This window comes from Cetorhinus maximus, chromosome 24 (genome assembly GCF_964194155.1).
Source record: "Cetorhinus maximus chromosome 24, sCetMax3.hap1.1, whole genome shotgun sequence".
Classification (NCBI taxonomy): domain Eukaryota; kingdom Metazoa; phylum Chordata; class Chondrichthyes; order Lamniformes; family Cetorhinidae; genus Cetorhinus; species Cetorhinus maximus.
This window is the reverse complement of record NC_135902.1, coordinates 46,007,888-46,032,856: the sequence shown is the minus strand read 5'-3', so window position 1 is coordinate 46,032,856 and position 24,969 is coordinate 46,007,888. Positions and strand designations below refer to the sequence as shown.

The 24,969-nt window shown below is 42.7% G+C and overlaps 1 protein-coding gene across 1 annotated transcript; it reads left to right on the top strand.

Moving 5' to 3' along the window:
* Nucleotides 1-21,504, top strand: LOC144699853 (G-protein coupled receptor family C group 5 member C-like). Its single transcript, XM_078571159.1, has 5 exons — nt 1-296; nt 3,835-4,891; nt 6,964-7,067; nt 14,517-14,711; nt 17,440-21,504. Exons 2-4 carry the CDS (start codon nt 3,880-3,882, stop codon nt 14,670-14,672), a joined length of 1,272 nt encoding a protein of 423 aa, XP_078427285.1. The 5' UTR covers nt 1-296; nt 3,835-3,879; the 3' UTR covers nt 14,673-14,711; nt 17,440-21,504.
* The last annotated feature ends 3,465 nt before the right edge of the window (nt 21,505-24,969 follow it).

Here is a 24,969-nt window from a genome sequence, read left to right as displayed (position 1 = left end):
ATACACAGGCTCAGCTGGAGAGGCAGAGAGTTGGAGAGTGTCAGTCATTCACTGTGGGTGTGAGCTTCACCTTTAAGTCTTCAAAAGCTGAATTCCTTTCGACTATTAACAGGGCAAATCGTTTCTCCCTTCTACAATAACTAGAAAACACCCAGCGAGCGCATTGGGACAAGTGAGTGCACTGAAGCAGGACTTCTGTTTGCTGCAAGCTCCTAGTTCTAACTCAGACTTCCCCTGGTGTTTTTGTGGGGAAGCAAGGCTCCGTGCGGCATTGCGGGTCGCTGCGAGAAGCGGAGGTAAGAGCGCAGACACTGAACACCGACTCTAGCCCAGAACAGGCATGCTCTGTCTGTCTGTGTCTGTCTGTGTGTACAGTAACAATTTCAACAGACCAGCTCTGCAGCAACAAGAAACTCCCTCCCGCACAGACCTTGAATGTAAATTTAGAGATCGGATTAATTTTGCAAATTGTAATTTTTTTTTTCCAAACGTTTACAATAATTACGAGGTCTTCAAGAGGGTAAATGGTATAATACATAGGCTTTTATAATGCACAGGCTTTAAACTAAAGCATGAGTTCGTGTTTACATTCGGAGTTCTGAAAGTGCAGTCTCTAAGACTGAATGCACCTTTTATTCCGCTGGAGACTGAATAAATATTCAGTATTTATTATCGTTGAGTGTTGTACAGTGGCAGTGAGTGGCTCTGCACTCGGAAACCGCATGGGCAACCTGAATTAGTCCAGTTTTACACGGCGACTAAGTTTGCATTCTTCCCACCCTGTTCTCCACTCCCTCGCTGCTTTGTCGTCGTTACAACTTTCTCATATCTCAACATGTGCAGTGGTGGGTCCAGTGGTCCTTATGAGTTGGTAACATCGTTTTGCAGAGCAGAAAGATTGTCTCCAGTTCTAGTAAATTGTAATCTCCTTTTTATTTTGCAATTTTCCCCTCCCTATCACTGTAATCTCCTCCAGCCCTACAAGCCTCCGAGATATCTGCATTCCTAATCCCAGTCTCTTGAGCATCCATGATTTTTAATTGCTACTCCAAACCAAGCCACTAAATTTTGGCATTCTCTCTCTAATCCACTCTGCCTCCCTACCTCCCCTCCTTGAAGGCACTTCTTAAAACTTGCCTCCTTGACCTAGCTTTTGGTCATCTGTCCTAATATCTCCTTACACGATTCAGTTTCAGATTTTTCTTTATATCGCTCCTGTGCAGTGCCTTGGGATATCATATTACGTCAAAGGCAATATATAAATAGAAGTTGTTAGATATAGTTTGGGTAGGAAATTTTCCTGCTGTGCTTACAGTGTCACTAACTTCAAAACTAGACAGCATTTCCATTTCTGTTGTGTGTTTAATATCCTTCGGACATCCAAATGACTTCACAGCCAGTGAATTATTTGTGAAATGAACTGGTAATTGTTTGTAGGCAAACACAGCAGCCAATTGGCAGACAGCAAGATCCAACAAGAACCAGTGAGATAACTGCTGGGGAATCTTGTAGTGTTGATTGAGCATTGCACGGTGATCAGGTCACTTGGAAAACTCCCTACTCCTCTTCAAACGATACAATGAGAGCTTTTACATCCATCTGCACAGGCAGATAGAACCTCGGTTTAACACCTCACCTGAAAGATGTAGTATTCTCTAAGTCCTACGCCAAAGTGTGAGTCTTAATTATCTGCTGAAGTCTCGCAGTGATCATGAACCTACAACCTTCAAACTCTGAAACAAGTGTACAACTGGTGTGCCACTCTTAATGTTTTTCACAAAGTATCTTCCCCTTGAATAGTGATTCCTCACCTCAGAAACTTAACACTAAGCAAGCTACCTAACTATTGGGAAAACATAGCAAAGCTTGACCCTGTTCTTCACTGTTTACATACACACATCTTTCAATCAATAATGATCATTGGATAAAAGTCACAAGTAAGCACCTGGACGCGTTTTCCTCTTCTTAATCCATGGAGTTGTTACACGCCCACTGCTGGTTTTGATTTAGACTAATTTGAGTTTACACTTTGTCTAATATATCATAACTCTGGACAAATGAAAATTTCATTAATGTGTCTAATTTGTTCGTCAGCAAGGTGTGCCAGACAATGAAGGTGCATTCTTTTCATGGATTTTTTTCATTGATCAACAGAAAAAAGCATTAATATAGTGCAGGTCAAGATGCTTTGTGCTACCAAATAGTAACATACAAGTTTTCAGCTTCTGTAACTAACTGGAAGCTGAAGAACATGATGTTCACCAGCGTTATTCAGTTGTGAGTTATGTGTTAGGTATATGTGTTTGCTGTATCTGTGTAATGTACAGAATTATAAATATCTCTCACCATTCCCTTTTTTTATGTGGTATCTGTTGAAATGTCGTAGCAAATGGAGGCAGACTAGTTGGGGCTGCTGTGGTCTAATCGAGTGATTTGATAAGTAGTGATACCAGGATTTATTTTACTGACTTATAGAGTGACCACAATGAGGGGAATAGTTCTAGCTTCTAACTTGTTTCAAAAAAACAATTAAGAACTTTAGATTTAGCACTTTCACACAAATGCTATTAGAAATAAACTGGCAGTTTGTAAATCTAATTTATTTTAGATGGAGAGACTTAGGTATATACTTGAAGAGGGAAGAAATGCAGGGCAATAGGGAAAGAGCAGGGGCGTGGAACTAATTGGACAGCTTTTTCAAAGGGCCAGCACAGGCATGTTGTCTCCTTCTGGGCCCTGAGATTCTTCAGGGTGGATTTTGGCTTTGTGTGATCATGTAAAACAGGCTGATAACCAGTTTTGCATCCCTCATGCTTCTTGTTTCTCTTGACCTCACGGAGGTATAAAACGAGCTGCCAACTCTCAAAGTCAAGATCTACTCCTATGACTCAAAAACACTTTTTCCCACTCAGTCACTTTCCGATTTTAGAATGAGATGAAATAGGTGGCACAAACCTCAGCCGGCAGAGCGCCCCATTACATGGGCAGTTGTGGCAGTGATCACTGAGGCTGCTGGTTGATCTGGAGATGGTCACCTGGGAGGGGATCTTTTTTTGACTTACTAGGAGACTGTAACTATGGCTACAAACACCATCTGTGTTCTTAAGTGACTGAGAAATCGGACAAATCTCATAAGTAAATAACAGACTGGGATCAGCTCTATAAATATATACGTACACATTGTTTTTGTTTTCATTATTCGAGATTCTAATGATTAAGCTTTAATTTCAAAAGCCCCAGCAGTAGGATGTGATGAGGGAGATTTCCCCTCTGGGTGGGTTCATCAGACAATCAGATTTTGAACATTGATGCAGTCAGATCAAATTTCTGCAGAATTTTGTATTAACATTTGATCCATGAGATCTGGACTGGCCATTTGGGTTAGCTCAACATCAAAGACCATTGCTGCCCACGCAGATGTAGTCATGTGTGACTCTGCAAGCTCAGAACGGAGTATGGGAATACAGCAGGGAAATAAATGGGAATAGAGGAACCAGCAGTTTACTTGTTTTGACAATCTAATTGCGCTCATTGTTCATGAAGCCTCTTGAATTTCTTGGATCAGAATACTTTTATTTTAACAAAAAGCTGGCGTGGCAATTTTTTAAAATCAGAAAAACATTCCTGAGTATGCAAATAAATTGTTTTATCCCAATACCTGGGCAGAATTTATATAGTCATGATCTGTTTTATTCTAAAATGGGCAAAGATGTCCATTGTCACTTTAAACAGCAATGCCCACTTTCATATCCCACTGACCCAAGCCAGTAATCTTTCGGTGGCAGACTGCAGTGTAATTTGATAACCTATACCCTGTCCTCTTTCCTTGTCTAGGTACGTGACGAAATCCATTCTCAGATCGACCGACTTGAGTGGAGGATGAGGCCGAGCGCACTGCAGTTCCCTTTGTGGATCGGTCTCCTCCCTGTGACTGCAGCCACTGTTCCATTGGGGTGTGCTGCTAGCCTTGACTCACTTTACTTCAACCTCTGTGATTTATCAGCTGTCTGGGGGATCGTGTTACAAGCTCTAGCCAGCGCTGGCATTCTAAGTTGCTTTGTGCTCATGTTGGTTTTACTAGCAAGCATACCCTTTGTTCAAGATGGCAAAAGGAGGAGCACAATTGGAATTCAGCTCTTTTTCATTTTTGGCACATTTGGGCTCTTTTGCCTGGTTTTTGATTTCGTTATCAACGAGAATTTTGCAACCTGTGCATCCAGAAGGTTCCTGTTTGGGGTTCTGTTTGCAATCTGCTTCTCCTGCTTGTTGGCACACTCTTTCAGACTCAATTTGCTTGTAAGGAAAAACAATGGTCCTAAAGCTTGGCAAATTTTTATCCTGGCACTTTCTCTCACCCTTGTGGAAGTAATAATAAATACTGAATGGTTAATAATCACTATTGTAAGGTATAAGGATGCCAGTTTTGTACCAGTTGGAAATCCTTGCAATATTGATAATATGGACTTTGCCATGGCTTTAATTTATGTTATGCTTCTCATCGTAGTTACATTTGGGCTTGCTGTGTCCACTCAGTGGGGTCATTTTAAACACTGGAAGAAACACGGCATATTTATCCTTGTCACAGTCGGCGTCTCCATTGCCATCTGGATTGTGTGGATTGTGATGTACGTTTATGGGAATGAGAAAGTCGGAAACCAATCCTGGAAAGACCCAACACTTGCCATTGCACTGGTTGCCAATGCCTGGGTGTTTATCTTTATTTACATCATCCCAGAAATCTGCCACCTCACAAAAGCCAGCATGGAGCAGAATTATGTTGAAGAGGTGTATCCAACAAGAGGAGTGGGCTATGAGACCATCTTAAAGGAGCAGCAAGCCCAGCACATGTACATCGAAAACAAGGCCTTCTCAATGGATGAACCCAATGCAGGTTAGCCAAATTTGTTCCAGACCCTTCGAAGTTCAGAGGTGAAGATACCATTTCTCATTAGTTGCCCACCTGGGGCTGGGGCTGTCTCTGATAGAAATCGGCACCAAGCAGCCTAGTACGAATCTAACAAACGCTTTTTCGGCTTTAGCCGTCGAAGGTTTGATTGCCAGGCCACCCTGAGTGGCTTCACCACATCCCACAGCATAAATATCAGTCAGCATTGCTGCACGTTGTTCCCTGTAATTAACGAGCATTTGGCAGATAGTTTATTTAACCGTGCTGCTGCAGTTAATTGAGTAGAAGGCTAAAGTGCCTGTTTGTCAAACAAAGTGCATCAATATGATGAGCACCAGCGTTAAAAATGAAAAGTTGTATTGCAGAAGTTTGTATTGTAGTTTTTTACAAATTGTAGCTTCTTCTGTGCAATGAACTCCTGAACTTTCTCTGAGGTCAAGGGGGCACAGATTACATAGATCCCCCTTAGTCAGAAAAAATGAGACTCCTGAAATCTTCCAAAGTGGCAGTAACATTTCAAAAAAAGTACGAAGGAATTTCATTCTTTTACCCAAAATGTATTTTTAAATTAATAATTGGTTTGCTGTTTCAAATTATTGAATCACTCTCTCTCTGAACCAGAAGTTCATGTCTCAGAGTTGCCTGTCACTCAAACTTGCCTAGATGAGTCCCTCACTGAACTTAGTGCTCCATCTTCAGAAACTAGATGTTTGATTTATTCTTTGGAAATGTGGCCCCAAGGTGGATAGTTTTGGGGATATTATAAAAGAGGACAGAGATCCCATCAGCAAAATTATGGAGGTAGCAAAAGAGAGAACACTGAAAAACAAATAATCCATTAAAAACAAACCAATGTTACAATTTTTGTCTGGTTAGATGTTTTTTATAAGGCTGGCAATTTATTCAATGGTGAAATTATCATCCTTTATAACAAGTCAAGTAGAACTAATAGAAACAAGAGCAGAAAAACTCTTAACCTTGAAGTGTTCCTGGTGCAAGGGATTTCCCATCTGTTTTTATCATCATCCTTGCTTCTTCGGGCAGGAGTCCTGTGTCAAAGAGTAGAATGCTCCAACCATGCCTTAAACTAAATTATTAATACCAGAAAAAATTAACCCAGAGTGAAGAGGTAATCCCAAATCCCACCCCTTAACAACTCTATTTTATTGGTTATTGGCCTGATCATCCTAACCATGAACTAATCTGAAGAATGTAAATTCAGATAACAACATGATATTTTACGAATTTTCATTTCTTTTAAATTTGGAGATAAAAGGCTGGCACCTGTAAAAGTGACCGTGAAGCTTTTCTGGAATGTGTTGTTAAAAACCCAACTAATTCACTAATGCATGAAGAGTCATATGGACTCGAAACGTTAACTCTGTCTTCCTTTCCACAAATGCTGTCAGACCTGCTGAGTTTTTCCAGCAATTTTTGTTTTTAATTCACTAATGCCCTTGAGGGAAGGAAACCTGCCTTCCTTGAAACATCTGGTCTCTATGTGACTCTTGGTCTCACATTAGTGCAACTGACTCTTTACCGCCCTGTGAGGTGGCCTAGCGAGCCATGTAGTTGCTTTAGGAAGAAAGCCCATCACTGTCTTCTCAGGGCAACTATAGGGATGGCCCTGTCCCAGTAACTCACATATTCTAGGAGCAAATAAAAAGTGTTGGGGGTGTTCTCTGGTAGCTGACCCATTATTTATGTTGACCATTATTTATTTTGATGCTTCGGCAGTGAAGGCCAGCACGTTGTGAAACTGCGGAGGGCTTCACAACGGACCCTGATCCCAACCTCCAGCAGGGGTTAATGGATAACCATCAGAAGCAGAAATCCTGACCAGTTTTCCCCTCTCGAACACAGGCCAATTGCAGCATCTCTATCACCCCTCCTTCTGACCGAGTTTAACTAATTCAGCCTACACCAGGAATTGAATTTGAGAACTTGTATGGTTAAATTGCATGAGGGATGAACTTGCTGAGAGCCAAACAACGCTTAAAGTCAGTTAGACAATTGTTTGTCTGTGAAAATATGACTTTGTCAATTTATTTTCCTAGCAAACAAGTCCAAATCGCCTTACAGTGGTTACACTGGTTACAATGGACAGCTTCGGAACAGCGTATACCAGCCCACTGAGATGGCATTGATGAACAAAACCAGCGTAAGTTATCTTGATTTATTGGTATTTTGAGAATATTAACTACAAGATTTCTTTTCCTCTGTCTAGATATGAAGCACAAACAATGTATTACAATATGCAATAGTCAAAAGAGGTGTGCTTGGTTAATGAGTCACCAGCACTTTCTGCACAAGACAGTCTTTGTATTTATTATTGACATTGTCCCACTGTGGATTTACCAGCATTAGCACATTAAAGAAATACTCATTACCATGTTAATCATTAGCTGAATGGTTAACGATGACTGACTGTAACTGGACAGCCCGAGCTTATTTTACTTGGGTTGTTTTGAAAAGCAATTCTAAGAAAATCCAAATTATGAACAGCAAAAACACTTCCCTTTACTTGCATCTCACTGTAGCTCATGCTCATAATGGTGCAGTGTGCTCTGATGTACAGGGCCAAGTGCTAACACTGTTATCTGCTGCCTTGCACAGTTTGTTCAAAAGGGATGTGTTTGAACTCCTCATATCTAGTGCCATCGGTGGGCTGAACGTGCATGTGAAAATAACCCCACTTAATCCCGTGAATACCCAATGATGTCTGAGGTTTGCCATTCAGTCTATGTAAATTTAGGAGCATTACGGTTGAACTCTCTAGACTAGAGAAAGGCAGGAATAAACATCCAGGCTCCTGGTCCCGATCCTTCTCCAAGGACATCTGCTGGAACTTCTGAATGTTGAGTGGGAATCAGATTAATTTTAGCTGAATTTATCCTCCATAGTTATATAATCTCCTTGCTGTCCAGACTCTCTCGGGTATAATGGGCACTTGACACTGATATGAGAGCTCTGGGAATAGTAAGTAAGTAAGAGAAAAAGTAGAAACTCTCATTGGCAAAGTTTGCATATGAATGTTTAATGCCTCCCTGCATGAAACAAAAATGTCCATTCATCAGAAGTTCACCACTAATGCCTTCAAAAAACAGAAAGAAACATTTGAGAGAGATTTTGTGCCTTCACATCATATCAAAATTAGTTACTATGTTTAAATGTAAGTGAAGGTTTAAGTTTGCAGTATGCTGCACATTAGTAAATGACTGCGTTAAAAAAATAGCTACTCCTAATCTGCCAACTCTAGTTCAAATGAGCACTGCGCGATTGGCATACGGTTGAAACTAGAAGAGGCAGCACTTGGCTGGTTAATGAAGTGATACACTGTTAAAGGTGCTGTCGAAAGAGAGATTAAACCAAGGACACCCTCTCCTGCCCTTTGAGGTGAATGTGAAAGATCCCATAGCACTGTTTTGAAAAAATGCAGGGGAATTTCTCATAGTGTACTGGCCAATACTTATTCCTCAAATGACAACACTAAAATGGATTATTTGATCCTTATTGTTATTTGTGGGAACTTACAGTGCAGAAATTGGCTGCTGCATTTCCTATGTTTCAACAGTGACTACTTCAAAAAGTGCTTGATTGGCTGTAAAGTGGTTTGGGATGTCCTGCAGTCATGAGAAGGGCTACAGAAATGCAAGTTCTTTCTTTACTTGCTTGTCACTGCTTAGGCTGTCCTTTATGTTGAGGTCGCACAGGTGACAGTCTGCCTCCAGGTAATTTGACACTCACCACTGATTACATCTGGTGCCTTCCTGGACTGCATTGCTCAGGGATGGAGTCTTCACCTCGGAGCCATTAACTGTGCCTTTTAAAGTGAAATTGGATTTTTAGTGCTGCGCTTAATTGATTTTTGATTGACATTGAATTGTGAGGTTGTGGCAAAAAAAGGCCATTAAAAGTAATCAAAGTTTGAAAAGAAAACAAGTTTTTAGAAATCTGTGGATCTGAACAGTGGGGACACAGTGCTGCAGCTCACCTCAATGTTTCAAATATAAATTGACAAATCACATCCGTTGGGCCTTTTCTCAGTTCAAGAAGTGACATCTTGATACAGAGGAGCATTAAGAGAAACCATAAATTCAAATTAAATTAGAACAAGATCTTTACTGGAGTTAGAAAGAATGAAAGAAAGATTTGCATTTATATAGCATTTTCTCAAGCACCTCAGACATCTCAAAGCGCTTTCTACCCCCAATGAAGTATTTTTGATGGTGTAGGTAACACGACAGCCATTTTGCACACAGTAAGTCAAAATGATTGGGGGGAGGGGAGGTAGCGAGGGCAGTTCTGTGCATAAAACCATTAACGCATCACAACAGACACCAACTGTAGTCCATAAATTGCATTTTTTAACAGGTGGGTTCAATAACTAGTTCTGATGTTGACATCAGATGAATGGTACAAGTGCAGGCATAATAAACTTTACTAAATTAGGAACGAATCTGTATCAAACCTCACATTGAAAGATTTATGACATCAATAAAGCAAGACTCTGCAGCAACACAAAGTTGGAGAGAGATTACATGGTGTCAGATGTTGTACCTGAGAAATTGAACACAGAGTCTGGTTGCTCATTTTAATGATCTGTTTCAGGAAGAGAGTTCTGTGTGCTAGACTTTGACTGTGTAAGTTAATGTGAAGTAAAGTAAGTTAGCTGTACCCACTCTAATGGTTTTCAAGAATTATAGATTCTTCAGCTATTTCTCTCCCCTTCTTCTTCAGCACCATTGGCATCTAGCTGCCACTCTTGTCCGCTGTACTCCTGTGTGTCTTTATCATCTGTCCACACTTGTCAGAAACCTTGGCTGTACAGTGTATATTAAGTTTGAGCTGTTGTGTATAGAAAGATGAGCTGCTGTCTTATAACCTTGAAGCTGAAGTTGGCACTTTACAGCAATTCCTTTTCTCAGAAGTTGTCTTCGACATGCACTGCTCTCTGCCCCTATAAATAGCATCTTCTGCCATAATCAGTCGCTCTCATCTGAATTTGAAATGTTTCTAGTGGTGGTTCATTTTTGCAATTTTTTTTAAAAAGCGTCATTCAGTTTAAGAAAACAGAACAAGTAAAAGCCAGTGACGTCTGAATCTCCCCCCCTCCCCACAGCCTCCCCCTCAGTGTCACCCGTGGTTCAGTCGATAGCATTCTCACCTCTGAATCACGAGGTTCATGGTTCAAGTCCCACTCCAGGGCTTGGGGACAAAAATCAAGGCTGATATTCCAGTGCAGTACTGAGAGAATCCTGCACTGTCGGAGGTGCTGTCTTTCAGATGAGACATTAAACCGAGACCCCATCTGCCTGCCTGGGTGAATGTAAAAACTCCCATGGCACTATTTCAAAGAAGAGCAGGTGAATTATCCCCAGTATCCTCGCGTGCAGATTATCTGGTCATTATCACATTGCTGTATGTGGGAGTTTACTGTGTGCAAAATGGCTGCCGTGTTACCAACACCATCAAAAATACTTCATTGGGGTAGAAAGCGCTTTGAGATGTCTGAGGTGCTTGAGAAAATGCTATATAAATGCAAATCTTTCTTTCGTTCTTTCTAACTCCAGTAAAGATCTTGTTCTAATTTAATTTGAATTTATGGTTTCTCTTAATGCTCCTCTGTATCACGATGTCACTTCTTGAACTGAGAAAAGGCCCAAAGGATGTGATCCCGCATCTCTCACTAAACTTCATTTCAGCCAAGAGCTGCGGAATATTGACACAATGGTAATTTAGCTGGGAGGGGCACCCAGAGGGTGAGATTGTGAGCTCGCTGCAGGATAGAAATCGTGGGTGTGATCCCATGACCCTCTGCTAGTGGTACTCAGAGCACAGTAACAAACTCCACGACACCACTGTTGTTACAGTTCAAATATTTAACAAGACATTAAACTGTGCAACATGACACTACTTTGACCTGTGCAGTTAGGTTTGCTACAAAAAGTTAATGACAAACTGTTGCATCAACATATAATGGTTCTTTCAATAACTTAGCATTTCTTTTGAGTAATAGCTGGGAGGAGGAAAAAAACACCTTGTTTTCCGGACTTTATTCGCTTATAGAAAATCACTTTTGTGATATTCAATGACAAGTGTGCTGCGTCTGACAGCAACCACGTGGATTTATATAGAAATGCGCCCCAAGGTGAGAGAGAATGGACCTCGAGGCAATGCAGATGATATTGGGAGGGTGACCAAAAGTTTGGTTAAATAATAGGTTTTAAGGAGGAGCTTAAAGGAGGGGAGGGAGGTGGAGAAGCAGAGGGTTCAGGACAGAAATTTGAACACTTTAGGACCTAGAGGGCTGAAGGCACAACTGTCAATGATAAGGTTATAAGAGGGAGGAGGAGGAGGGAAGCAGGAAAGCCTATGTCAGGAGTGAAGAGTTTGGGAAGGTTGTAGGACTGGAGATAGGGAGGGCTATGGCTGTGAAGAGATCCAATTCTGAGAATTTGACATTGGCTTCTGGCTTCCAAAAGGCTTCAATCCAGGACAGCATAGACATGAGTCATTGGTGAATGAGACTTGATGGAGGATAGGATATGGGAGGAGGATTTTAGATGAGCTGAAGTTTATAGAGGTGGGAGGGTGGGCAGGAATGGTGGAGGGTGGGCAGGAATGGTGAAGCCCGCAGATGATAAAGGAATGGATGACTGTTTCAGTGGCTGATGGGCTGAGGTAAGTGGGGAGGTTGATGGTTTTACAGTGATGAATAAACAGTCTTTGCTTGGAGAGGATGTGGGACTCATATTGGAGGCCAAGTAGGGAGATGGCAAAAAGTTTGGTTCAGCCTGAGACAATGGCCCAGGGAAAGGGTGGTGGCTAGAGTCTGCTCAGTGTTTACCTGGAGACAATTGAAAAACTGGATGTGGGGTAAGTTCTAATCTATCTGAGGCAGTGGAGGGGTTGAGAGAGGTAGAATGGTGGAACTGAATGCTGTCAGCTAAGAAGTGGAGCTGTTCCCCATGTCTTTGCAGGTTGTCACTAAAGGGTATGAAGGAGGGGAGAGTGAAGGGAAATGGTTGAGCTACAATTGAATAGATAAGAGTAGCTCCAAGGGCAGAGCAACAGAGCTGGACAACAGAGGAAAGTTGTTGGAGGTGGGGTATTATTAAAAAGCTACAAAGGAAACAGTTCATTTTCTAATTGGTAACATCTCACAGGTACCTCTGCCTCAGTGTTAAATGCATTGTCACGTGAAAGGGAAGAATATGGACAATGACGGAACCATGAATCTCTGAAAGTGTCACAGTTGCAGTGCTTCAGCTTCTTGAGTCATAACTTACAAGATTTTGTACACCCCCAGGGGCTTTCCTTTTAGGAACTTCTTTTTGCAAAAAACTTGTCACCTTCGGTTTCAAAGGAACCGTGTAACATCAGTGGGATAAGATGTTTAGCCAGGTGCTCTGCTGGGAGAATAGCTCCGAGCTAGAAAAGTTTACATGGCCTTGGATAAGTGCTTATTTACTGCGCTTGCTTGACCAGCCTTGGGTTTGAAGTATCTTTACGGTGAGGGAGGGCTGTGTAAACTATTTACCCTGACACATCAGACTCTCCTATTACCATAGCCTTTCAGGGATGGCCATATATCTGCATAAGACTGAAGCCACTCCTGCTTAAATAGCAGAGCGCTTTGTCAGCCACAACAGGACAGAATCCTCGAGGTATGTCACAGTAAACTTTACAGAGCTACACAAGGCACAATGCTGAGAAGCCTTTGTTAACATATGGGCTCAGCTGGGAGCCCTTGTTTGTTTTTGGTGACAGCGCAGATCTCAGCTCGAGCTATCTGTAAGGGTATTATAGATAGCATGACACCAACAGCAAATTTATTGCTTATTTTGATGAAGGCTTCCCTTATTTTTTCCGTATTTGGGCTGCTGTTTCGTTGCTTTTGCTTGTTCACCCATCACCCTTTCACAAGCCCTGCCAAAATCTGCTGGCAAGGAACAAAGAGACAGTGTAAAAGTGAAGTATAAACTCGTCCCAAGATTTAATGTCCGATGTCCAATTTCAACAAACAAATACTTTCAATTTGAAAATCTTAACCCTGTAGGTCAGCTTAGGTTTTCCTCTCTCTCGCTTTAGTTCTTGGCTATTGATTCTGACCTTGCTGCTCAGGCCCAGTATTAAACACTACAGCCATTGCTAGGACACAAGATGTTTATGGCTGACGGCAGAAGCTCCAGTTATTGTAGATGCGTATTCCCTTCATTAGACCATTGGAAACCTTGCCAAATTTTCACCTCTTTTATTTAATTTCAAAGTCAAGAAATATAACAGATTTAAAATTATTCATGATTGTGGATAATAAATAGGCATGCTTTTTTTTTAAATAGGCATGCTAGGTTAGGTGCAAGAATTCCTATAAATCAAATACATTTGTAAACTGTTATTACAAATCTATAGGTAGCCTGGTTTACTACCCATTATAGCCAGATTGAAAAAAAATCTGGTCTTCCATTTTTGAAAAAAATAAGGTTAGTTCATCTTGGTAAGGAATCAAAGGTGCTGTGATCGATTAGGGGAGTCTGACCTGACGCTTGGTAGGAACAGGAATGGATGCCATGTTAATGAACGTGACCTGCGTAGCCCCACTCCTGTTCCAGTCAGATATTCTGGCCTAGAAACTCCGGTCCACCCATTGCTGGGCTTTTGGGGAGGTAGGGCCTGAATAGTGAATGAGGAGTAACCAACATTGGTCTTTGAGACTCATTTCCATTGAGCTGGAGACACCAACAGGCATCTGATCTGTTTTATATGGGATGTATGGATCCTGGTGTTGCAGCAGCCCTTGGGTACTCCAGGAAAGGTCAGGAGGTAGAGACAGTGAATGCAGGGGGGGAAGGTGTTGGAAAGATGGTGCCGATCAGAGGCGACGGGGGGAGTGGAGTGGGTTCAGTGGCTTGCAGCGGCCTGTGTTCTTTGAATGTGGGATCAGAAGGAGCACGTAGTTGGGTAAATCTTAAAACCCTACCTCGCTGGTTGTGGCCACGAGCAGACCAGGTTTTCGTGAGTGCGGCCACTGTCAGCCAATCCGGCGGTGGGGGTGAGAGGGTTCCCTCAAACCACTCGGAGAATCAGAAAACCACCAGAGTTCTGCTGGAGATGAACATGTTTGGACATTGGAGGTCAGGGCATGATGACACTTGGCTGTGGTGACCTCCCACTCCCCCACCGCCCACAGCCGACTGGTCTGTGGTTAGTAACTGTCCAGTCTCAGACCAGGGGGCCAATACCAGCAGAGCCTCCAGAGAAGAATCAATTGGCAAGTAAACATCGAGAAAATGATGCCTTAATTGCTAGAACTAAACCCGGCAGTTTTATAGAGAAACCACCAATAGCATTCCTACAGATATGCTGTAATAGTTCTAATTAAAGTAGTACTACGTCATGTCTAACAAAATACAAACCATGTAATGTTCATTACCTTTCTTAATTTATGCGTGGACAATTGTTTTGTGTTGACATTTTGCAGTTGAAAACTGTGTTTTATTTTCATTACACTCCCGCGTTATGGGTGCTTACACAGTAACACCGGCATGTTCATAACTTTTCGTTATTCTTCGATTTTTATTTGCTCCTTTTTGTTTTGTTCTTCAAGTCGTTAGAAAATCCCTATGACCATTATATCCCGAGGGTCACCATTAACCAGTCGGCGTTTTCCAGTAACGCCTCCACTCTCCGTGCTGAGGATGCATTTACAGCCGAGACCAGGCAGCCTGCCCAACAAGAGGGTAGCAATGGACGGACATTTTAACACCTGCTTGCATGGCCGCAGAGAGACGACCAACAAAATGTATGGCTTTCAATCTGTATCTGTGTGTTTGTGGCTATCCCGGGGACCCCTAGACAATGTGTAAATGAAGCTGTTAGCCAAGTAGAACTAATTAACTATAAGTGTTAAAGGTCACTGGAAAGAGATGCATGTCAATGATTCAGTCAAGAAGATAACATGCTGAGGTTGGGTGGGGGAGCAGGGAATGGTATTGGGTATGTCTTTTGGCTCCAACACTGTAGACGAGATATTCTTTTAGAGGTCTAAAATATCTCTTTCTCAGCTACTTGTTTTCTATTTGAGGGCAAGCGGCTTTTTTTCAAATCAGAAGTTAACTTGTTCTGTCTAAGAATGTTAAAACTAGAAATTCTTAAACCCACCTATAACTTAGTCTTTTAAAACCCAAACTGTGTGTCACCTGATCACATCACAATTTATCTCCTCTAATCTGGACCAGCCAAATAAACACTGGCTACAAGAGCAGGTCAGAGACTGTGAATTCGGCGGTGAGTAACTCACCTCCTGACTAACCAAAGCCTGCCCACCATCTACAAGGCACAAGCCCGGAGTGTGATGGAATATTCCCCCACTTGCCTGGATGAGTGCAGCTCCAACAACATTCAAGAAGCTCAACACCCCCATCCAGGACAAAGCAGCCCGCTTGATTGACACCCCATCCGCCACCTTAAACATTCAGCCCCTCCCCTACCGAGGCACAGTGGCAACAGTGTGTGCCATCTACAAGATGCACTGCCAGAACTCACCAAGGCTTCTTCGGCAGCACCTTCCAAACCCTAACCCTCTACCACCTCGAAGGACAAGGGCAGCAGATGTGTGGAAGCGCCTGCACTTGCAAGTTCCCCTCCAAGCCACAGACACCATCCTGCCTTTGAACTATATTGCCGTTCCTTCACTGTTGCTGGATCACAATCCTGAAAATCCCTCCCCTAACAGCACCCTGGGTGTATCTACACCAGTTGGACTGCCACGGTTCAAGAAGGCTCTCACCACCAGCTTCTCAAGGGCAATTAGGGCTGGGCAGTAAAAGCTGGCCAGTGGTCAGTGACATTCGCATCCATAAATGAAGCCCTGAAAAAAGGGCCCTGTGATGCCTACACCTTGGACTTGGGCAATAAAAGACAGGTGCCTTCCATCAAAGTTTAGGACCTGCCCCTAAGAAGCAAAGGTTCAATGCTGGCGTCCAGTGACAAAACAATGTGTTACAACTCTAGGGCATTTAACATTGAAGTGAGAGATTCACATCCTGTGCATGAAACTTTTGGAATACCATGAGGGGCCCCCAGCCTGCCCACCTTTCCTTAAGACAGTGTGCTTGATTATTACTTAACTGTGCCTGCCTGGTATATTTGGAAAATCTGCAATCAATTAAAGACTTTGGATTTGCTCCAATCCTCTGTTTCAATCTCCTCCCGTGGCCCGTTTGTGGTTCTGAGTCGAAATTTTCAGGCAAAAATCCAGATAAATGCACATTATGTTCTTCCTGTTAAAGCCCCAGCTGAGATTTCGTGGGCAGTTGGGGAAGGGCAATAAATGCTGACCTTGCCGGTGACGCCCACATTCCATGGAAGAATAAGAAATAAAAAAGACTGATTCATAATAATTGCTGGTCCTTCCTACTTCACATTTATTCAGCTAACAGGAGGCAGGAGCCAGGCATCACTATGAAGGGTAGCAGGTTAGTACATGTTGCCTCATGTTACCAGTTTCACTGAGTAACTCAGTGTTTAATTTATGTTCTGACCCTGTTCACTAGGAGGTTTTTTCTACATTCCTAGAAGTGCTCTTAAATGGTGCATAACCACCCCATATGATACAATGAGCTTAAACAATCGCAGATACCACGTTCCTGGCATCAAACATTACAATTTTTGTTTGAAAGAAAACATTTCAGTCCAAATACTCAGCGTATTTTTTGGACTGAACAACCAGCCTGGTTAATATTCTGAAACACAACTGTAGCACTGCAAACTGGTCCTGTATTAATGTTGGCATGGTTTTCTATTGGACCATTGACTCATTTTCCAAAATATACATTCAAATTCCAGCCCCCCTGCTGCCCCCTGCCACCCAACCCCCTCTCCCCAGTTAAAAATTCAGCCACCAGCTTCAGATGAAGGTTCTTTGTTAATTCAACGTTTATAGTTTCCAAGTTCCCACTCTGTCTATAGTGATAGGCTGGTGGGGGAGGGTCCTTCACGACCCTCTCCCCTGAACTTGGAATTTGTAACGTGCTCATTAAACGTTTAGCTATCAAAACCATATGGATAAATATTTGTCAATGCGCCATTTGTGGAAATATTACAAATGGGTCTGTGACAATTATTGTCCTGCTTCCATCAAAAATTTAAAACAAATACAAATGTAGATGGATTATGAGATTTTGCTGCTGAAAAGTTAATGAAATTATACCCCCATTCGTTTAGAATGCCACCCGGAGAAGCAAACAGAGGGAATTTTCACAATGGCGCAAATGACCCTCAGCGCACAGAGACCAGAGGAACTCTTAGCCAGGGGACCCTGTGCTTCTTGCTATATATTTGGGTCATTTCTCACTTTAATTCTATTTGCTGTCTGGTCAAGTGTTCATTCTGAACTAACGTGGGGGAATGGCAACAGGTTACTAACTTGAATGGTTTATTTTATAGAGCACTCTCTCTTCTAGTAAAATGAGGATGGATTTTTGATCCCATCAGCCTTAACAACCCATCTTTTCTCTTGATGTAAACAGGTCAACTCCCAATATGGAAAATCTCTGTGGTGAAAGGAGTCTCTCTGTCAACCCTTCATGATAAAACCAAAAACTGCAGCTTCAGGTCTTTGCTGATGCTCTCTTTAATTCTGTGAATGACACTGGATTAGAGGGAGGAAAATCCTGTTGATATGGCATTTAGAGGAAAACGAGAGGGATCATTTCCTGAAGAAAACCACCATGCAACTAGATTTAAGCATTTTGTTTAGTAACTACGGGTCAAGTCACAGTGAGTGAGTAACCACACAAGACATGGAGGAGAACTGAACTGTCGCTGCTTGCTCTCTATGCACGTTAAGCAGTACCTTTGTTGTCTTTATGCTGAACAGTTTTCCCAAACCCCTGACCTTTACCACCCAGAAGGACAAGGGCAGCAGATGCATGGGAACACCACCAGCTTCAATTTGCCCTCCAAGCTACACACCATCCTGACTTGGAACTATGTCACCGTTCCTTCATCGTCGCTGGGTCAAAATCCTGGAACTCCCTTCCTAGCAGCACTGTGGGTGTCCCTGCACCACATGGACTGCCGCAGTTCGAGAAGGAGGCTCACCACCACCTCCTCAAGCGCGATCGCGGATGGGGCAATAAAAGCTGCAAAATCCGCATCCTGTGAATGAGTAAAAAATGTAGAAGCACGATGAGTAATAAGGCAGTAAATCAGGCAGTGACAATCACCTTTCCAGTACAATGTCTTGTAAACATGCATATGACAACCTCTGTATCGCTCTCCTGCTTCCTGAGTCACAAACAGGGAGATGCAGGACATGGATTTCCATCAAAAGGTCCTTGAAGACCCTCTAGTTCATGCTGAAGAGAAAACCAGGTTCCTCACTATGTAAAAGGGAGATGGGTTTAATGCTCTGGCTGGACTCCTTTTATCAGACTACAATTCACTCCTGTGACATGACTCGGTCACAATACTTAATACAGAAACAGTCCACTTTGTGTTTAAACCATCTGAAGGATTATCAACTGATGGAACGAAACACACATTTCGGAATCGCCTGTGCTTCTTCAGGTTGAAGTTGTGCTGTGTCAAGACTCAGACTGCTATTCCCTTAGTCTTACAGACTAGTAGAGCATTTGCCATCTTATTTCTGCAGTGTAGGCTCAAAGTGTGGAGCCTGCAGCAGGATCTCGAGACATTGGTCACTTAATCAAAATTAACCAAAAAAAAACATGTTTTTCAATGCAAAGTACTGCTTCGTGAAACAACAATGCTTAATTTCATTGGCAAGAAATATTGCATCTTTTATTAGTGTAAGCATTGTAGCATTACGTGTACAAGTGATGAGATGACAGTTTTTACTGCTATATTACACTATCCATGGGAATAGGCTATAACAGTACTGTTATATGGGGATAGTCTTCATAGTCTAAATCTATCACAGAAGGACATGATTGAGAGATTCTAGGAATTTCTCAGGGCCATATTTTCCTCTACCTGTAAAAATATAAAAAATGAATGCCATGTGAGTTGATAGTGGAACAACAGCAGGACAGAGCAAGACACCACGCTCCTCTTCTGTTTTGATTCTGCACCTTGCTGCCAAGCTGGACTGAGCTTACAGAAGGGAAATCCTTGTGTACCCATGCCCTGGTTTCAACCTGTGCTGATTTCTTCCTCTAACTGAATTGTGGACATGCAGGGCTGTTTTTCTCTGTGTGCGCACTTTGGAAGTACGTTGGCAAATCATGGGCTGGCTGGATAATTGTGCATTCATGATTTACTGACTTTCACTGCTGATTGGTGAGACTTTACACATGGGGAATACATTCAGAAGTTTGGCTGTACCTAGGCTTCTACTTTAGGAACTATGGGGGTGATGGCTGACGTTGTGACATGTTCTTTTGCTTTTGCCCCGGGTTTTCCCTCTTCCTCGATGATAACAGGACATTATTAACATCTAAACATGGTTCTCCGTGGGGCAATGTTTTTTCATCACATGATCTATTAATCACTTGTGTATCTGGTCACTTATGTCTTTCGTCTCACGTGAAGTAAAGTTAAAGCGCCATCTGGCATTACCTACATTTATTTGACTATTAAAAGCAATTGTTAGATATCACCACCACCACCACTTTGCACGTTTTCAAAAGCATGGAACTTCTTCCAGACCTCCCAAATATTTTTTATTGTAAACTCAGTCATTTAATCTTAACTGCTGACTGGCTGCCATAATCTTCACATCCAGTGTAAGTTTCTGGACATAGCCCCCTCCCACTCTGCCCTCCATCCCCCTGGTAGCCCCCTCCCACTCTGCCCTCCATCCCCCTGGTAGCCCCCTCCCACTCTGCCCTCCATCCCCCTGGTAGCCGCCTCCCACTCTTCCCTCCATTCCCCTGGTAGCCCCCTCCCACTCTGCCCTCCATCCCCCTGGTATGCGATTTGCTGTTTATGAAGGACTCAAACTTTCTGAGCGCTGCATTGGGATTTTTACTGGAGGCTTTATACTTTCATCGTGAGCAGTGAGCTGACAGTTGGCGCTTTTCCTTTCTGTGGATGGGTGTCTGATCCACACCGGCAGTACCTGCGTGGTGAGTGACACTCAGCACCTCTGCAGTGGCTGTGTCATTTTGACCAAGTCTCGTGCACTCTTGAGTTGGCTGAGGAAATGATTTCATTTTATACCGTTAATTCTCAAGCATCCAAACAGTAACCTTTATGCAAATAGCAGTAAAACAGGGTGTGTTGCGATTGACAGCTTGCCTTGATAAAGTTGGGTTAGATATTAACTTTTGACAACAAAATTGTTCACTTGCTGTTGTCATTTAAGGTCACCGTTTTCTACAAAAGAGGAAAATATGGCCCATAGGTTATTTTTTACGAAACTAGGAGCTCAGCAATAACTTTTTTCTGGTACCTCATTCAAAAGTTTGTTTATTAGGTACAAATTGGTTTAATAGGTGCAATTTGTAACAACTTCAGTACCTGTATTCCTATGTTAGCCAAAGAATACACTTTCTAAGCCGTGAATATGTTGCCTATTCTGTGGCATTTTAGTGAGTACGCATTTTTACATTTGGAACTGCTTTCTTATGTTTTAACAAATGAGGTATCAACTGCATGTTTTGCTGTAAAATCTGAAGAATAAGTTGCATCATAATAGAAATCACACCCTTGTTTTTCACATGTATTGCGTAAATCACTCCCTATAATTAGAGGACAGATTTTGGCAGTTTTTTTGTATTTATTTTTGTCACTATTTACATATAGTAGATTGACCAGACTCGCATGCTGCAGTTTCAGGTTTCCATGGCATCTTCGAACCAATTATCAGTAATCCTGTATGAGTATTTATGAGGATGAACATTCTTTCGCTTTTTGCCATGTTGCATTTTTGTCACTGAAGTTGCCTGCTGCCTCTCCCCTTAGAAAGAACTTTGTAGTCACACCGTGTTGCATAGAAGTTAAAGCACAGAAACAGGCTATTTGGCCCAACTGATCATTGCTAGCTTTTATGCTCTATACAAACCTCCTTCCACCCTACTTCTTACAGCTATTAGCATATCCTTCTATCTGATGTGTCCTGGCCACTATCTATTTACACTGAACTTGGTTAGCAAGGATAGAACATGGCGCACCATCACTGATCCACTAAGAAGAAAACTCCAGGGATTTTTCTCTTCCGTCTTCCTTTTAAGGAAAACGAGGAGGAGGAAATCCTGACCCCATATCAGTAAAGGTCCATATTCCAATTCCAGTCCCCCCGGTTGAGAATCCAATTGACTCAATGGGCCAGCTGGCCTTTTCTCATTCCATATTTGTGTCACAGGGTTGTATAGTCATCGCATTTTTTAATTTAAAGTAACAGTTGTGGCTGTTTTCCCAGAAACTCAGGATTTGAATTGTAGAATTCAAGTGGCACACTACATTGTTCTGCCTATAATGGAAACACACTCTCTCTTATCCAAGGATGAGTGAAATTCAGAGTTTCTGGGTTATTTAACCTTTTTTTGTGATCTGAATAGGCATCCTTTGTTATTTCGAATAACCACAATATACTACATTTTGGTTAAAATAAACTCCTCTTTATATTGCTTGCTCCATCATTTGCTTCTTTCACAGAACCTCCTTGAACAAGAACAGTAAATTTCTATAATGCTCTTCGTATTGAGTGATGTCCTCATAGGGCGAGGGGGAAAAGAAAGTGGACCTTGAACAAGGCTGAAATGAAGAAGGGTGGTAAGTTGGAGCAAGAAAGGCACGGCTAAGAAGAGGAGAATTTCACAGAATTGTTACAGTGCAGGAGGAGGCCATTCAGCCCATCATGTCTACACTGGCCCTCCGAATGAGCATCATGACTTAGTGCCTTACACATTATTTAATGGAAACAATCTAATGCCTTCTTGAATGCCTCGATTGAACCTGTCTCATCACACTTCCAGGCAGTTTAGGAGCCTTTTTAGAACCAAAGGACATGGCATGACAGTGAGATTTAAAAGGTTCCATAAGGCTGAGATTTCATAGCTGAAAGCGCACCTACAGATGATAGACCGGAGGTAAGGGAACAAAGAGTGCAGTATTGGAGAAGCTGAGAAAGCAGAGAGCAACGAGTGCCAGTTTTGGAGGAAGTGGCAATTTGGAGTTCCTAGCTTATCGCCATTTCGAAAATACTCAGATCGACCTCTCATGGATCTAAAGCAGAAGATGTCATACTTCCCCACATTGAGGTACATCTGCCACAGATGTGTCCTTTTGCTTAATCTATCAAATGTCCCTTTGCAACTTTCTGTTCCCATTTGCATTATTTACTATATCACTGAATTTGATGTTATCAGCAAATATACTGTTCTCTGTTCCTTCATCGAAGCCATTTCTAAATAGAGTGAAAATCTGAGACAAAAACAGAAATACCTGGAAAAACTCAGCAGGTCTGGCAGCATCGGCGGAGAAGAGCACAGTTGATGTTTCGAGTCCTCATGACCCTTCAACAAACTCTGTTGAAGGGTCATGAGGACTCGATACGTCAACTGTGCTCTTCTCCGCCGATGCTGCCAGACCTGCTGAGTTTTCCTAAGTATTTCTGTTTCTGTTTTTGTTTTGGATTTCCAGCATCTGCAGTTCTTTGCTTTTATCTCTGTGAAAATCTGAGACCCTGGTGCAAATCCCTGGGGACGCCATGGGGCTGGATTTTCAGGTCCCAACCCCATGTCACATGAGTTTTGATATACACAAGGTCCTAATGAGGCTAGGTCCGTCTCTGGAGGGCAGCTCAAAGGCAGATGGCAGCTGTGGCTGGACTATGAAGTGACTGTGGGGAATGGAGCAGGCAAGAGAGCAGCGGGCCATAGCCTTGCAGTCTAAACAAGCATCCAAACATTCGCTCATCCGGTATTTAACCCACTCTGCTCAGGCAATGGCAGCACACGAGCACCTCAGTTTGACCATCCTATAATTTCAAGATTTTATACCCGCAGCCACAATCAATAATGGCTCCCCGCTGTACCCCCGAGTGCTGCACACTAACGTGTCCCGGACTGTTTAACTTTTCCTGTTCTTTGAGAATTCTATCCCTCTCCAGCCCATTAACAAGCTCCTCAGTGAGCCTAACAGCAAGTTATTGGGAGACGCGGAGGTTGCTGGTACCACTTCGCTGGCCCCCCAACCTTCCCTTTGAAAATTGCGGTGTGTCAGATGTCCTACACCATCGGGAGTATTATTTGCAAGGCATGCTCAGATCCAGCCTCGCCTCCCCAGGTGACTAAAAACTGAGCCCCACTCAGAGTACTTGCCATTATACCTACTCACTGTCTCCCAACTGTTAACCGATTCCCTACCCATGTCGGGTGTCTCCAATTCCACATGCTCTTGTTTTAAATCTCTAACCTGGAACCTTGTCAAATAACTTCTGGAAGCCCATATAAACAACATCCATAGATACTCCCTTACCTAACATGTTAGTTAGCTCCCCCAAAAATTTGATTAGGCTCGGTAGGCATGACACATCTTGTACAAATCTGTCCCTTTAGGTGACAGCCTTTGCTCAGCTGGTAGCATTCTCTCTTAAGCAGGAAAGTGTGGGTTCAGAACCCATGCAGGGATTTAATCCCATAATCTAGGCTGGCACATCAATGCAGTGCCAAGGGAGCGATCCACTGTTGGAGGTACAGTCTTCCAGAAGTGGTGGTAAAATGGGGCCCCATCTTCCCTCTCAGGTGCAAGAAGAATCCATGGCTCTTTTTCAAAGAAGAGCAGAGTATTTTCCCTGGTGTCCTGGCCAATATCTGTCCCTCTGTCAATTGTATATCAATTGGGTGTCTGATTTTATTTGGGTGGTTGACATTAACTGGGAACACTCTGCTCACATATATACGAGCAGAGTGCAAATGGGGTTGTTGGATTGGAGATGCACAATATACAATGTGTGTTTCTGTAAATAAAAGCCCGTAAGGGGAGAAAAGATAGGCTCCAGTTGTATCCTCCACCACCTGGCTAGCTAAATTCTGACAGCCTCAACCAGAGTCTAAGATCTAGTCAATTATCAGATCACTGTTTGTACGACCTTGCTGTGTTGCTTTTCCTGCACTTCAGAAGTATTTGGCTATAGAGTACTTTTGGACACCCCTGAGATTGTGGAAGGTGCTATATGAATGCAAGTGCATTTGCAGGCTTATGAGAATGGGGAATAAACTGTAGAGTGGAGACTTGAGGCAAGCTGAAGAGGATGAAGGACATAGAGGATGAAGGAAGCAAAGGCAGTTCTGTGGATGCGAGATCGCCACACATGCAGTCATGTTGTTTGCTTTTCTTCCTTTCTTTGATGAAACCCTCCATGATTATTAGGCACTCTGACTAACAATCTGTCGGACAGCAAAGTGTGAGATTAGCAGGGGTGGGAGTTGGATAGCTTGGAATACCTGAACCATGAAATAGTTCCTTTGGTGCCATATTTTCAGGCTTTTTCATCGTTACATTAATCTATTTAAGGAGCAGAAATGTGAAGGATAAAATAGGCACCTTAAGCAATTTAACACAGAGAACAGGAATAGAAGTATCGGGTATATGTGGGATTTTCCAGGTAGGAGTATTTTGCAATAATACAGCAACGTGCAGGAGTAAAGGATGGTCACATCGGGTGTGTCTGGCTGTAAACACTGCAAATTAAAGGAATGAGAGGACTAACCAGTTACATTATTGGGTGTGTGGGCTGAGTGTGCATTATCTTATCTTAGCCTGGTGACTTAGTTTATCCTGTGAGTAGCTGATCCATACACAGGAGGAACACATTCCCTGCTCTCTGATAGTTTTTCTGCATCAGCCAGGTTCCTACTAGAAATGCCAACCTTGGCTTCAATTGTCAGCTATGGGTCAGTTGGCAGAACTCTTGCTTCTGAGTCACAGGGTCTGGGGTCAAGTCACACTCAGGGCTTGAACATCAAAGTTAGGGCTGCCACCGCAGTGCAGTACTGAGGGAGCCCTGCACTGTTGGAGGTGCTATATTTCAGATGAGACATTTAACCGAGGCCCCATCCTCTTGCTTGGGCGGATGTGAAAGATCCCAT